General features: G+C 38.2%; 1 protein-coding gene across 2 annotated transcripts in view; it reads right to left on the bottom strand.

Annotated features, from left to right (window-relative positions):
• LOC135218115 (histone-lysine N-methyltransferase SMYD3-like) overlaps window positions 1–15,959 on the bottom strand; it is a 58,639-nt gene that overhangs the window by 33,903 nt on the left and 8,777 nt on the right. For both annotated transcript variants that reach the window (XM_064254264.1, XM_064254271.1), the window contains exons 3-4: window positions 15,815–15,884; window positions 13,594–13,721 (exon numbers count right to left, since the gene is read on the bottom strand). In XM_064254264.1, the coding sequence (XP_064110334.1) occupies window positions 13,594–13,721; window positions 15,815–15,884 (198 nt within the window). The remainder of the gene's footprint in view (window positions 1–13,593; window positions 13,722–15,814; window positions 15,885–15,959) is intronic.

The raw sequence follows: 15,959 nt of genomic DNA, 5'->3' as shown, positions 1-15,959 counted from the left end.
CGACTAAGCAAACCGAAACCGAATCGTTTCTGTAATGATGTGTTTGTTGTCTTGGAAGAAAGAGAAAGTGAAAAAAAATAGAAGAGAATTGCTTTGAGGTGAATGCACCCAGGGTATCCTTGCTTGGGGAATGCTTGCTATTGCATAATGCTGAAGTAATCTCCATGACTCATTCCTTTGGGCAATGGTGGAAGTATTTTCAGTCCCGAAGTGTTTTTGTCAGTTCATTTTTCCCTGTTATTTTCAGATTTTCATATTGAAGTGACTTTTTTTTTTTTTTTTTTTTTTTTTTTTTTTTTTTTTTTAAATCAAATTTTCATTACTTCTTGCGCCTCAGTAGCGTGGTTGGTATGGTGTTGGCGTGCCACATTCAGGCAGATGGCAGGAGAGAGATGAATACATTCAGTCAAATGGCAGGAATGAGATAAATACATTCAGTCAGAAATACGATCAGTCAGATGGCAGGAGAGAGATTAAATACATTCAGTCAGATGGCAGGAGAGAGATAAATACATTAGGCAGATGATAGGAGAGAGATAAATACATTCATTCAGATGGCAGGAGAGAGATAAATGCATTCAGTCAGATGCCAGGAGAGAGATAAATACATTCAGTCAGATGGCAGGAGAGAGATTAAATGCATTCAGTCAGATGCCAGGAGAGAGATAAATACATTCAGTCAGATGGCAGGAGTGAGATAAATACATTCAGTCCAGTGCAGAGCGATGATAAATACATTCAGTTTCAGATTGGCAGGAGAGAGGATTAAATACATTCAGGTCAGATGGCAGGAGAAGAGAAATAATTCCAAAGTCAGATGGCAGGAGAGAGATAAAATACATTCGTTCAGATGGCCAAGGAAGAGAGATAAAATAACCATTCAGATCCAGATGCCAGCGGAGAGAGATAAATACATTCAGTTCAGATGGCGGCGAGAGAGATTAAATGGCATTCCGGCTCAGATTGCCAGGAGGAGAGATATAAATAACATTCAGTTTCAGATGGCAGGAGACGAGATAAAGCAATTCAGGTCAGCTGCAGGAGAGAGATAAATACATTCAGTCAGATGGCAGGAGAGAGATTAAATGCATTCAGTCAGATGCCAGGAGAGAGATAAATACATTCAGTCAGATGGCAGGAGTGAGATAAATACATTCAGTCAGATGGCAGGAGTGAGATAAATACATTCATTCAGATGGCAGGAGAGAGATAAATACATTAGGCAGATTGCAGGAGAGAGGATAAATACATTCATCTTCCAGATGGCAGGAGAGAGTAAATACATTCAGTCAGGAATGGCCAGGAGAGAGATTAAAATACAGCAGTTCAGATGGCAGGAGTGAGATAAATACATTTCAGGGTCCCCCAGATGGAGGAGAGAGATAAATACATTCAGTCCAGTATGGCAGGAGGAGGAGATTAAAATACATTCAAGTCAGATTGCCAAGGAGAGAGATCAAATAACATTCAGTCAGATGGCCAGGAGGAGAGGATAAACTACATTCAGGTCAGATGGCAGGGAGAGAGATTAAATACATTCAGTTCCAGATGGCCAGGAGACGAGATAAATACAATTTTCAGTCAGATGGCAGGAGAAGAGATTAAATGCCATTCAGTCAGATGGCCAGGAGAGAGGATAAAATACATTCAGGTCAAAGATGGCACAGGAGAGCAGAAATTAAATGCATTCAGTGCAGATGCCAGTGAGGAAGAGATAAATCACATTCAGTCAGATGGCGAGGAGTGAGGATAAATAAACCAGTAGGAATGGGCAGGAGTTGAGCAAATAAGCAAGTTCAGATGTGCAGGAGAGAGCTAAAATAATTAGCCCAGATGGCAGGAGAGAGATAAATACATTCAGTCAGATTTCAGGAGAAAGGATAAATACATTCAGGTCAGGTGCCAGGAGAGAGATAAAACAATTCAGATTTCAGATGGCAGGGAGGACAGAATAAAATGCATTCAGTCAGATGCCAGGAGAGAGATAAATACATTCAGTCAGATGGCAGGAGTGAGATAAATACATTCATTCAGATGGCAGGAGAGAGATTAAATGGCATTCAGTTCAGATGGCCAAGGAGATCGTGAGGATTAAAATACATTTCAGTCAGATGGCAGGAGATGAGATAAATACATTTCATTAAGATGGCAGGAGGAGAGAGATAAATTACATTTAGGATCAGATGGAGGAGAGAGGATAACTACATTCAGTCAAAGATTGGCAGGGAAAGAAATTAAAAACATTTCAGTCAGATGCCAAGGGAGGAGGAGAGATAAATACATTGTCAGTCAGAAGATGGCAGGAGAGAGATTGAAATGCATTCAGTCAGATGCCATGGAGAGAGATAATAAATACATTCCAGGTCAGATGGCAGGAGTGAGATAAATACATTCATTCAGATGGCAGGAGAGAGATTAAATGCATTCAGTCAGATGCCAGGAGAGAGATAAATATTACATTCAGTCAGATGGCAGGAGTGAGATAAATACATTCAGTCAGATGGCAGGAGAGAGATAAATACATTAGGCAGATGATAGGAGAGAGATTGAGAGAGATAAATACATTCATTCAGATGGCAGGGAAAGGAAGAGATAAATGCATTCAGTCAGATTGCCAGGGACGGAAGGAGATAAATACCATTCAGTCAGGATGGCAGGAGAGAGATTTAAATGGCAGTTCAGTTTCAGATGGCCAGGAGAGAGATAAATACATTCAGTCAGGATGGCAGGTTAGACGGCATAGGATTGAGATCAAATACATTCAGTCAGAAGTTGGCAGGAAAGTGAGATAAATACATTCATTTCAGAATGGCAGGAGAGAGATAAATAACAGTTTCAGATGGCAGGAGAGAGATAAATACATTCAGGTCAGCTGGCAGGAGAAAAGATTAAAAATACATTCAGTTCAGATTGGCCAGGAGAGAGGGGATAAATACATTCGTAAAGATTGGCAGGAAAGAGCAGGAGAGAGATTAAATTGCATTCAGTCAGGATGCCAGGAGAGAGGATAAAAATACAATTCAGTCAATGGCAGGATGAGATAATACATTCATTTCAGATGGCAGGAGAGAGAGTTAAATGGCATTCAGTTCAGGGATGCCAGGAGAGAGATAAAAACAATTTCAGTTCAGAGATGCCAGGAAATGTGAGGATAAATACATTCAGTCAGCTGGCAGGAGTGAGATAAAAATACATTCAGTTCAAGAATGGCAGGAGGAGGAGATTAAATGGCATTCAAAAAAGTCAGAGACAGGAGAGAGATTAAATACAATTCAGTCAAGATGGCCAGGAGAGAGATAAATACATCGTTTCCAGATGGCAGGAGAGAGATAAAGCATTCAGGGTTCAGATGGCCAGTGAGAGAGATAGAATAAATACATTCAAGTCAGATGGCAGGAGAGAGATTAAAGGCATTCAGTCCTGATGACAGGAGAGAGCTAAATACATTCAGTCAGGGAATGGCAAGGAGAAGGAGATTAAATGCATTCAGTCAGGTGCCAGGAGAGAGATAAATACATTCAGTCAGATGGCAGGAGAGAGATAAATACATTCAGTCTAGATGGACAGAGAGTGGAGATAAATACATTAGTCAGATGGGCAGGAGAGAGAAATTAAATGCATTCAGCAGATGGCGGAGAGAGATTAAAGCATACAGTCAGATGCCAGGAGAGAGATAAAATACATTGCAGTCAAATGGCCAGGAGTGAGGATACATACATTCATAAGGCAGGAGAGAGATTAAAATGCATTCGTTCAGATGCCAGGAGAGAAGATAAATACATCAGTCCAGATGGCAGGGGAGGGTGGTGGAGATAAATACATTTCAGTCAGAATGCAGGGAGAGTGAGATAAATACATTCAGTCAGATGGCAGGAGAGAGATTAAATGCATTCAGTCAGATGACAGGAGAGAGATAAATACATTCAGTCAGATGGCAGGAGAGAGATAAATACATTCAGTCAGATGGCAGGAGAGGAGTAAATGCATTCAAAGGTTTTTTCAGATGCCAGGAGAGAGATAAATACATTCAGTCAGATGGCAGGAGGAGAGATTAAAGCATTCAGTTCAGAGGAACAGGAGAGAGATAAATACATTCAGTAGATTGGCAGGAGAGAGATTAAATGCATTCAGGTTCAGGTGGCCAGGAGGAAACGATTAAATCACATTCAGTCAGATGGCAGGAGTGAGATAAATACATTCAGTCAGATGACAGGAGTGAGATAAATACATTCAGTCAGATGGCAGGAGAGAGATTAAATGCATTCAGTCAGATGCCAGGAGAGAGATAAATACATTCAGTCAGATGGCAGGAGAGAGATTAAATGCATTCAGTCAGATGCCAGGAGAGAGATAAATACATTCAGTCAGATGGCAGGAGTGAGATAAATACATTCAGTCAGATGGCAGGAGTGAGATAAATACATTCAGTCAGATGGCAGGAGAGAGATAAATACATTCAGTCAGATGGCAGGAGAAAGATTAAATACATTCAGTCAGATGCCAGGAGAGAGATAAATACATTCAGTCAGATGGCAGGAGAGAGATTAAATGCATTCAGTCAGATGCCAGGAGAGAGTATAAATACTTCAGGTTCAGGATGGCAGGAGAGAGATAAATACTGCAGTTCAGGATGGCAGGAGTGAGATAAATACATTCAGTCAGATGGCAGGAGAGAGATAAATACATTCAGTCAGATGGCAGGAGAGAGATTAAATGCATTCAGTCAGATGGCAGGAGTGAGATAAATACATTCAGTCAGATGACAGGAGAGAGATAAATACATTCAGTCAAGTTAAATGGCAGGAGTTCAGATAAATACATGCCGTTCAGATGCCAGGAGAGGAGATTAATATGGGGCATTCAGTCAGATGGCCAGGAGAGGGGCCGTTGGTCCTTACACACCCCTGTGGGCGCAGGGCTGGGTGCCCCTGGGGCGTGTCCTTGGCACCCCTGTGAGAACCGGCTGGGGCGTGTCTTGGCACACTTTGAGAACAGGCGGGTCCGGGGCTGGGGTTGGTGGGCGGGCAGAAGAGATGGAGGACCCAGACCTACTTGGATGAAAACTAAGCGAAGGGATGCTGGAGAGAGAGTCGAGGATTATGGGAAATAAAGCGTAACAATACTTGAGTGACGGAATGTCACACAAGTCCTTTGCCTCACGTGATGATGGGGACGTTGGTGATGCTGATTTTGCAAGAAATTTGAATGCCATTTATTACATAAATTCTAGTTTATTGTCAACCGTATTACGATGCTGACGTTCCTCCGGTACGGAGTTTATCCATTTGATTTACTTTTGGTTATTTAAATTTACGTGTTGTTTACATTTTTTATCCCAAAGAACTTCATAAATTTTTACTGCTACCACCCGTTTACATATTTAGTTTTCATTTGACGTGATTCATATTGCTATAGCATTGTCATTGCTGTGAAACAAATTGATACTATTCAGATTTTGTTTTCCATTTTAATTTCCCTCGGTTTATTATCTGAGTTAATAAAATTCCCAATGATTGTATGATTGTTCTTATGTATATTATCACCGTCTATTTCTATTTTATAAATATGTCTATAATACTGGCAGCGTCATGTTATGGTGCCCATCCACGGCCGTCTGTCTGTCTGTACGCTTTTCTTATTACTCAATTCATCCCCGTAAGGGGGGTTTGGGGGTAGTGTCGTCAGTGCACCTCATGCGGTGCACCATAAGCAATACTTCGGGATATTTGCAGCGTTGCTTCGGCCCCTAGCTCCAACCACTTTCATTCCTCTAACTGTACCTCCGTTCATATTCTCTTTCTTCCATCTTACCCTCCACCCTCTTCTAACAATTGATTCACAGTGCAACTGCTTTGAGGTTTTCCGCCTGTCGCTCCTCTCAAACCTTTTGACTGCCAATTTCCCTTTCTGCGCTGATTGACCTCATAGGCCTCAGCACTTGGCCTTTGGCTTAGAATCTATATCCCATTCTATTATGTTCTGCTCGGGGAGTTTGTAACCGTATATTCCCGGTTTGTTTTAACTTAATTTTCCATCATGCATCGTCTTTAGCTCACTTGAACTGAAAGCTAAAGTGATTTTTTTCTATTCCACTTTGTGCGGCACTTTTCTGTATTTATAACCTTTAGGGTTAACCCTTTAACTTTTCTGCTTGGTGTAAAGGGTATTCAATATTGTCCAAACAGTAGGCCAAACCTTCTAACGGAAAATATATATAAAAAGATAGTTGAAACAAATTACAGTCAAGAAATATTTCCTCTGAGCTACTTAGCCGTTGTTGACCAAGGTTAGTAAAAGTGTTGTTGTAGGATTCAGGATTGCTCAAACACTGTCTTCCTACAAGCATTAGGGCTACAGGTTGTCAAATGATTATGCTCATGTATAGTCCATTGGTCTCTCTTTATTCCATAGAATTCCATTTAACACGTGTTCAATTGATAATAAATATTAGTGCTGAAGTTTTAACTTAATTTTGCACATCGATTATTTGATTCTTAGGGATTTTGTTACTAATTGTATGTGGTGGTTTTCATACATTTCAGGACTGAGTTTCATTCATGATTGCTATTTTATAACATATGATGTGTTATTAATGTGGATATGTAGATTATAAGAATAAGGCATAAGTAGGGCCTATTCGCTCTCCAGCTTTCAACGACAGTGATTGATACTATAACAGGTTCACTTAAGGTAGATTCTTGGGCGAGCCCTATGCCTGCTAGACGTTCGTTTGGCGGACGCTGATTGGCTGGGAGCTGCTTACCTCCCGGTACCAGCCAATCAGTGGCTTCCAAACAAACGTCTCGTAAGCATTTGGCTCATCCAAGAATCTACCTTAAGTTAACCAGCTATAGTGATGCATAGACTTTGGTAAAGAGGGCAAGATTAAGGTGTATCCTTAGATATGAAAGTGAATCACCGAAGTATAAATTAATAGGATGAGTTCAAGCACAAGTAAAATTGACTCGCACAAACTGCACGCGATTTGAGTTTTTCCTTCCTAACGCGCGGTAGTTCGGCGTCTCGCAGTACGAGCATTTGCTACTTAGGATTTTGTTCCAGATGCCCTGTCGTGGTGCAAGCAAACTCTTCGGATGAAGAATCATTTAACCTTGTTTATAATTTATGAAAGGCGGAGAACTTATTGAATGCGTTCATGACTAGGCAAATGGTAAAAGAAAAGAGGTGTACTGGGTGATATAGTTAGTACTTCAGGGCAGACTTTTACACCGTATATAATATTGTAATCACTGCGGGTATGTCAGTTCCAGTTAGTCCGAGAGAGAGAGAGAGAGAGAGAGAGAGAGAGAGAGAGAGAGAGAGAGAGAGAGAGGTAATTTACTTTAATAGTAAGTGAACTAGACGCTCTTTACTTCTTGGTCCAAAAAATAAAGAGAGAAGGGAAAGGGATGAGAGAGAGAGAGAGAAAAAATAGAAGGAAGGAGGAAGAGGGAAGAGAGAGATAGAGAGAGAAGAGAGAGAGAGAGAGAAGAGAGAGAGAGAGAGAGGTAATTCACTTTAATAGTAGAGTGAACTAGACGCTCTTTACTTCGTGGTCCAAAAGAGAGAGAGAGAGAGAGAGAGAAGAGAGAGAGAGAGAGAGAGAGAGAGAGAGAGAGGTAATTACTTTCGCAGTAGAGTTATGTAGAAACGATTTACTTCGTTGTCCAAAAAATAAAAGAGAGAGAGAGAGAGAGAGAGAGAGAGAGAGAGAGAGAGAGAGAGAGAGAGAGAGAGAGAGAGAGAGAGAGAAAATGTGTTTGTGTTTTGTGATGGATTTATGCGGACAATCTTCCCGAAATCCTCCAGGAAGCGCCTTCCAAATCGAAGGCAATCTCCCGGCATTCCTGTCGAGAACATAATCACTGCCAGAACTCTCGACACATTGGTTCAGTCCCAGAGAAAAAATATATATAAAAAGAAAAAGAGAAGATATTCGAATAACAAGGGCTCTTAGCGCTGCTCTCTTGTCTCTCGATCTCGTTTCAGAATAGCTTTTGCGAGGTCGTTCCATCCGCGGATGGCTCAGAATGAGGCTTGGTCAAGCGTCACGAAACTTAATTTTTTTTTTTTCAAATTTAATTTGCTAAAAATTTAATGTACGGTAGCTGGTATTGTTGGATTTTCGACATTTTACAGTTATCTAGGCAAGGTGTACGAATGTGTTTTTTCTTTTCTTGGGCGAGGTGTACGAATGTTTTTCATTTCTTGGGCGAGGTCTACGAATGTTTTTCTTTTCTTGGGCGAGGTGTACGAGAGTTTTTTTTCTTTGCTTAGACAAGGCCTAGGAGTGAGGATTTTTTTGGTTAGGCGAGGTGATCGAGTATTTTGTTTTGCTTAGGCAAGGCGGACGGGTGAGTATTTTTTGGTGTTAGGCAAGGAGAACGAGTTTTTTTTTCTTTGGCAGCGTGTACGAGTGTTTTCTTTGTTTAGATAAGTGTGCGAGTTTTTTTTCTTTTTTTTTTTGGGGGGGGCAACGTGGACGAGTGAGTCTTTTTTAGTAATTATTATTATTATTTTTTTTTTGGTTAGGCAAGGTTTCAGAGTATTTTCATCTGGCAGTTTCTCATGTGCTTAAATGATTTATGGAAAAATTAATAAAAGTCAATGCTAGGTATATATATATATATATATATATATTATATATATATATATATATATATATATATATTATATATATATATATTATATATATATATATATGTCGTGTGTTATGTATGTAATATATATATATAGCAAAGTTAAACATTGTATCCGTGTTCTAATGTGTTGTAAGAAGCCCACTAAAATTTGGAAAAAATTGAAAGTTGTTATTTAAGCTTTCGGAGAGTACTGCAAACGCTTGGGAAGGTTTCTTCTCTGCTACCTTGTTGTAGTTCTGCTGTTAGTGGTTATATTGCACGTGTGTTGATGTTTATCTAATTCATCAAAGTAATCATTAAGAACAAAAAAGTGGATATACTTAGTTCGTTTTGAAAATTAATGATTCGATTCAGTTCTTCAGCAAATTTAGGTCTTTATTCGCTAGTTTGTGCCAGCGAGATGTACCAGATTTGAAGTTGGTCTCTTAGTTCAGAAGAAACCAACAGGAACCAACAGGAACAGAAAAAAACCCGTTGCTGAATAACCACTGGCTCCGTGCAACATAAAAACACCATACAAACAAAACAAACAAACAAAACAGAAACAATTGAGGAAGGGCAAAAGCTCTCTAGCTGGGAAGCTAAGACGCCATAGCACCATCGTCAACGATGCTTCATGAGACAAGCTTAATTCTCTTGGTTTCAATTTAGTTCCCAAATACACCTGTTCTTGGTTCCCAAATACACCTGTTCTTGCTTCACGTTTCATAAACGCCCCACTTTTTAATGAAATCAGAGACTCATTATTTAGTAAATAATAAAATCAGGACAAGCGTTGTGAACCTCGAGCCGGTTCGGTCCCTACTATGTAAGGTTAGGGTCACGTAAAGCCGTTGGTCCCGTTGCTGAATAACCACTAGTTCCATGCAACGTAAAAACACCATGCAAACAAACAATTAACTAACTTAATATAACTGGAACTAATATGAAGTACGTTGGTGCCAAAACGACTTTCACTTGGGAGTTGAAAAGACTTACGGTCATCATTGGAATCATCCCCTCCTCCCTATCCCCGAAAATATCTATACCACTTTCTCAAGTTGACTTTATAAGGCAGTGGGTCTCAGCGAGATCTGAGAATGAATTTTGAAACCAAGCATAAACACAGACACACAATCAGGAATACTGTTTCATAAATATCTTTACAAATACGTATTCACTGACATACGAAATGCTTATACACATTCTTAGGAGAAAGGAATGATCAGTAAGAGTCGGAGAGGTCAGAGGAGTAATCGAATAAACAGGAAATGCATTATGGCTCACGGCCTTTGTAGATGAGCAGGGCTTTCGACTGTAGTAGTCCTTTGCCCTCGAAATGTCCTCTTAGGATGCAGTCGAGCGTCGGTAAGATGCGGAATTCTCTTGATGCGGAATTCTAGTCTAAATGTGGAGTAGTTTTCGAGATCCGAAGTTTCTTTTAAACGTCTTTGTTTCAGGGTACGGAATTTGTTCAACGTTGCATTTTTCAAACGCAGATGGTTTTTCTCCGTGGATGCATAATTGATTTTAAGATTATAAGCAGATTTATTTTTTACCCTTCCTTCTATAGAAAATGTCTCCAGAAACTTGACAGCAATTTTGAAAGGGTAAGAACCTTATAATTTTTTTTCCACGGTAAGAGAACGAATAAAAGTAGGAAGGAGGGTGTGGGGGGAGGGGTGGGGTGGTTATACAAAAGGAATGAAGAGATAGGGCGTGGAGACAGTGTTTTGTCATTTTATTATATATATATATATATATATATATATATATATATATATATATATATATATCCTGTGTTTAATATTATGGGTCTGCCTAAACCACTTCGAATTATATTTGAGTCTTTGTGACTGGGCATCGTCGTAGATTTCTTCCAGAGATTTGAATGCTATTGTGTATTCAGGCCACCAGGTTCTACCGTTCAAAATAAAGTATTGTGTATTTAGTACTCTACGAAATAACGTACTATGAAGTCGCGGTAACGCCAACGACGCAGGGATGACAAAACACGTCTTCTGGTCACCACTGTTGTTATATTAGTGGAAAACAAGACGTGTTCCGACCTCCAGCGTACTCGGGCCGCGTGCATAAATTTACGGTCATAAAAAGCACTAAATCTCCGTATCAACTAAGTCATTGTATCCATTGAAGTAATAACGTTTTTATGTCGAGTTACCCTCGATATTTAGCCAGTCTGTATTCAGTGTTAATGGGATACCGGTCATTGAAAAGGTACCTACGAATAGACATGGAGGGATAGATGTTGGGAACCCAAAATAAGTAAGTAAATAAATAGATAAATAGATAGATAAATAAATAAATAGATAAATAAATAAAGCCGATTAGTGACCTGGCAGTGACTGCGTTGTACAGAATGAAAAGGCTAAACTGAAGTCCAGGATTATCCAAAATGGCCAGGTTTTGCAGAGTGAACATTGTGTTCTTGAGTTTCGTTGGCGGATCTTATTCACATGTGGAGAATTCAGCCTTCGTCCTTGTAAACTATTTTGTCGTAAAGAATCGATTAGCACGTTTATTTCCTCCTGCAATGTTACTTAAGAGCTTCTCTATTTGTTGCTGTAAACAAGTTTAGATTTACGCGTCAGCAATTTATTTATTTTTTTGTCTCTGAATTCTTTTGCCACGCTGTTGTTTGTTTGTTTGTTTGTTGTGCCCCCTTTGTAATTTTCTGTAAAAAGGATTAGATATTTTTATGTGTCTAGGAACCAATTGGTTACCTAGCAACGGGATCTATAGCTTATTGTGGGATCCAAACCACATTATATCGAGAAATGAATTTCTATCACCAGAAATAAATTTCTCTGGTTCCGCGTTGGCCGAGCCGAGAATCGAACTTCAGATCACCGGATTGGTAGCCGAGCGCGAAATCCACTCGTCCAACGAGGAGACTTCCTAACAGTTCTGAAACATACTTTTTTCACCAACTTTTCATCACACATTCTCTTCTCGTAACCGGTCCATCTCGGAAACCTTTTGATAAATCCTTTAACCCGTGTTAGCCTCTAGACGGTCGAGTTTTTCATACGAACATTATTTCACTCTGAAATGAACGAGCCTGTTCATAGTTAATCAGCGCAGTGGTCTGCTTTAACTAAGATACACTTAACAGTTCATACCAGTAGCTTTAACCAGTTCCTCAGGATATGGTGGTGAGACCTCCGTTAGAACTTTGTTGCCTTAGCTTTTATTCGTGGCTCGTTAGGAGGAATTTGAAAATAGCATGGCACCGTGTGCAAATAATATCAAGTTATATATATTATTTGCTCCCCTTTCATACATTGCCACACTGGTTTCTAAGGGCAACTCAATTCTCTTCCCAATCATTTGTGTACACCCTGCTACCTTCCTTGCTTCAATAATTTTTTGACTGGTCTCTTCTATTACCATTATTTATCATATAGAAATCAACCACATCCAACCTTTTATCTTCTATGTTAAAATTCATTGTTCCATCCTCCTGGCTTCCATGTGCTTTCTTAGCCTTTACTCTTGCTCGTATTGAATCTCAACTTTCTTCTCTTTTAACACGTTAATATTTGACCTTCTAATGATTATTGAATTAGTTGTATGCAGCCACCATTTCACAGCCCAGTCACGACTCATTTTCTTACCCAGACTTCTTGCAACACTCTATCCATGAAGATACTGAGACAGCCGTGGGAACATAAAACACCCTTGTGGCAGATGCATTTTTATTTTATTTATTTATTTTTTTTTTTTTGCACCAGACGAGTTATACCACCACCTGTATAATAACGCACACTTCATAGCCAACTTAATAACTTTGGATCTTTCCTAGATAGTGACCCCCAAGGATTTTCGGAGGTAGTTATCTAGGACTGATATTGCTTGGGGCTTGCACCTAACGCGCCGCAAGGGTGGATACATCCCGGGTTAAATCCTTGGATGGTCACTATCTAGAGAAGGTCCATAACTTTTAATCACTCAGTAACTTATCTTTTGAACCACACATTTAATACGTCCTCCATGTTGCTAATATCAAAAGCTTTTGCTACGTGTACTTATGCTATATACAGCTCTTTGTAAAGCTTGTGACACTTGGCTAAAGTTACAAACTTCGCAGTCAGCCTTCGTGGTGAGGATGGGATGAGTACGATTTTAAGTACAAATCTTGAACCCGACAGGAATGTTTACAGCAGAGGCAAGATCAAAGTATATCTCTCTTGATAGCCAAATGGACAACTCCCTGTTTCTCCTCTATCACACTTAAAATACATAGGTTCGAATCCTGGCTATGGAAGATGCACTTATATTTGTTCACCGTGGTTGTTAATTATTTTTAGGGTACAGTAAATTCAATATCAAGGGGATATTTGTCGCATAACATTTCTGAGAATAAAGCCTCGTGTGTATAAGTGACAATGAAATAGCCCAGTGTAACAAACTTGTTAACCAGCAAAGTCGAAAACAATTTTTATCCCTTAATAACCAAATGGATAATTCCCCGTCGTTTCTTCTGTATCAAGCCCGAAAGAAAACGTTCGAGCCCCAGTCAGGGCAGATGCAATTATCATACATAATATATAATTCCTATGGCGAAGTGAATTCAATATTCAAGGATGTTTGTGGTTTAGTGTTTGTGTGAATGAAAAGGTCACGTGTGCAAAATTGATGTAATGGTACACTGTAAATATAATATGTATATCTAATATATATAATATATGTGTATATATTATACTATATATATATATATATATATATATATATATATATATATATATATATATATATTTATTTATTTATTTATTATGATTATATATGTTATACACACGTGCATGTATATATATATATATATATATATATAATATATATATATATATATATATATATATATATATATATATATATATATATATATATATATATATATATATATATATATATATATATATGTAAAGAAAAAAAGAAAGTTTTTCCAACTCACCCTTCCGTAGATGCCCAGGAAGTCGGCAAAGTTGGGCAGATTGTCCTGCCCCATGTACGTCTTCAACTTCGGAATCAGGTCTTCGACTTCCTTCGTCGCTTCCTCGTCCTTCTTGACGTCTGCGTAATCTGCGCGAGAGAAAACCCAAATGCATGATTATTATGATGTCGGTTGTCCAAGGCAGGGCATGGGGCATGGGGTAGAAAGGGTGACGGGTGCAGAGGGCAGGGGTCGATTAGTGGGGAAAATAACCTGGGTAGATTGAAGCCACGTTCACGCGAGTTATTCACAATGGCGTTTATAATTATCAGATGGAATGGCGTGTTTTGAAAATTAAGTTAGCTGGGATTATACATATAGATACATAGATTAATATTAATAGTATTATAATATATATCCATACAAGATTAATATATATGCAGAATATATTTATACATACATTATTAATATATAGCATAATTAATATATATCTATAATTATATATATATACAATTAATATATAGTATAATATATATATAGTATAATATATATATATACAGATTTAATATAATATGTATAATACATATTAATAGCATACTATGATATATATAGATATATATATATATATACTATATATATAATATATATATATATTATATATATAGTTACATCGGAAAAGTTCCATCCAAAATGATAAAGACAGACTCTGCCATGCAGAAGCTGTTTGTATCTATTTTCTTCGATGCTTATTTTATTAAATCTCTTGAAATTTAATCTATTACATATTCAATTCGGATGAAGTCTGGGATGCCACTTTAAGACTGCCATTTTCAATCGTTCACAGTTGTATTTTATAGTTAACAACGTTAACTATAAAAAAACTACTAATCGGTCGTTTTGCATGGAGAGAGATCAGACACTGGGAGACACTTGCACACTGGAAAGAAGAAAAAAAGGGAAGAATGTCGATGATTCTGGAAGATTATACCAAAGCCAGGTTTGGTTGTAAGGCAAGCATCGTTTCGTCTTCAAGGATTTGAGGAAGCCAGTGTAAGAAAGCCGTGTTTATTTTAAGTATGAAGTATTGAAAGAGTATTTTGCACACGACTTCGTACAAAGGCCATAAATTAAGAACTTTAAATTTGCCTGTATAAGTGTATTGTAGTTTTGGCATTTCATTCTTTGTCAATTTCTATGCCTTTGAGAATGATTGCTTCCAATGAATGGACGAAACATACTCTCCTTGGAGATTACCAAAGGGTAACAACAGGTGTCAGGGTTCTGAAACGAAGACAGGAACTATTTATTATTCAGAATAGATGAAAAAAAGGTCCAGTTATTGCAAGGGATGACTAATTGCCATTTCTCATTTTTTGGAATTGTTTACGATCCGTGGAAGAACGAGGTCTCCTCTAAAAGACATTTGGCGAACTGTGAACCTATTGTGTAATGGAGCTTAAACGAATGGATTGCATATTTATTCATAGTCTAGCATATAACGTTAGATTCTGACTTAATTTTGATTCAATGCAGTTCGTCCATCTGTTTTCATAGTTATACGTCGCATTTTAGCACAGTTTTGGAAATGCCCAAACATTCCTCGAAATGAAGTTTAGAATGTGATTTCATCTCCGGTTGCGTTTTAAAAGTTCAAGTCTTTTAAATGTCATTATTAGAATTACATTAACCATTAAACTATAAGAAAGTAAAAGGAATTAAGACGTTGAAATTGGCTACAAAAGTACGATAGCTCTAGTTTGTTGAGAATTTTTCATAGCTATTCTATAAATAAGATGGTCCTCTAAGAGCTTTGGTAGCTGCTAGTATTCTATTATGCTTTAAGGAGTGAATGGAATATCAGTTTTTTATACAGAGAACTTTCAGAACTGTTAAGTGTTGTAAACTGCAAATTGAGAATGTTTGCGGTCTTTTCATGATTATTAGAATAGTGAGGGGGAACCCCAGCATAACTTATTTCGAGCACTGTTAGAAATGATGTGAAAACGTCAACAATATTTAAACAAAAATGACAATAAGCAAAATCTTAACGAATGTCACTCAAGAAGAATAGGTGAAGCATGACAACAAAAGTAATATCTGAATCACTGACGGACACATCTTGTTGTAGCGTAGGCCCTACTCGGAAGATCTTGTGAATCATGAGAAATGGCTTTGTTGTTGTTTTTATCCTGAGAGAGGCGAGTTCCATTAAAAAAATAAATTGCATATGGGCACAACTTACGGTTCATGAGATCCCTGAACCTTCTGCCATCTTTTCCGTTATATTTTTCCACTATTTTGCCACCTCCATTCTGAAGGAAGGAAGGAAAATGCCTTTTTGATTTCTGCTCCTTCAGAAAGTTGCTAACAACTAAGATAACAGTTAT

Source organism: Macrobrachium nipponense, chromosome 19 (assembly GCF_015104395.2).
Source record: "Macrobrachium nipponense isolate FS-2020 chromosome 19, ASM1510439v2, whole genome shotgun sequence".
NCBI classification, from domain to species: Eukaryota; Metazoa; Arthropoda; class Malacostraca; order Decapoda; family Palaemonidae; genus Macrobrachium; species Macrobrachium nipponense.
The sequence above is the reverse complement of the archived record's forward strand: the minus strand, read 5'-3'. Positions and strand labels throughout refer to the sequence as shown.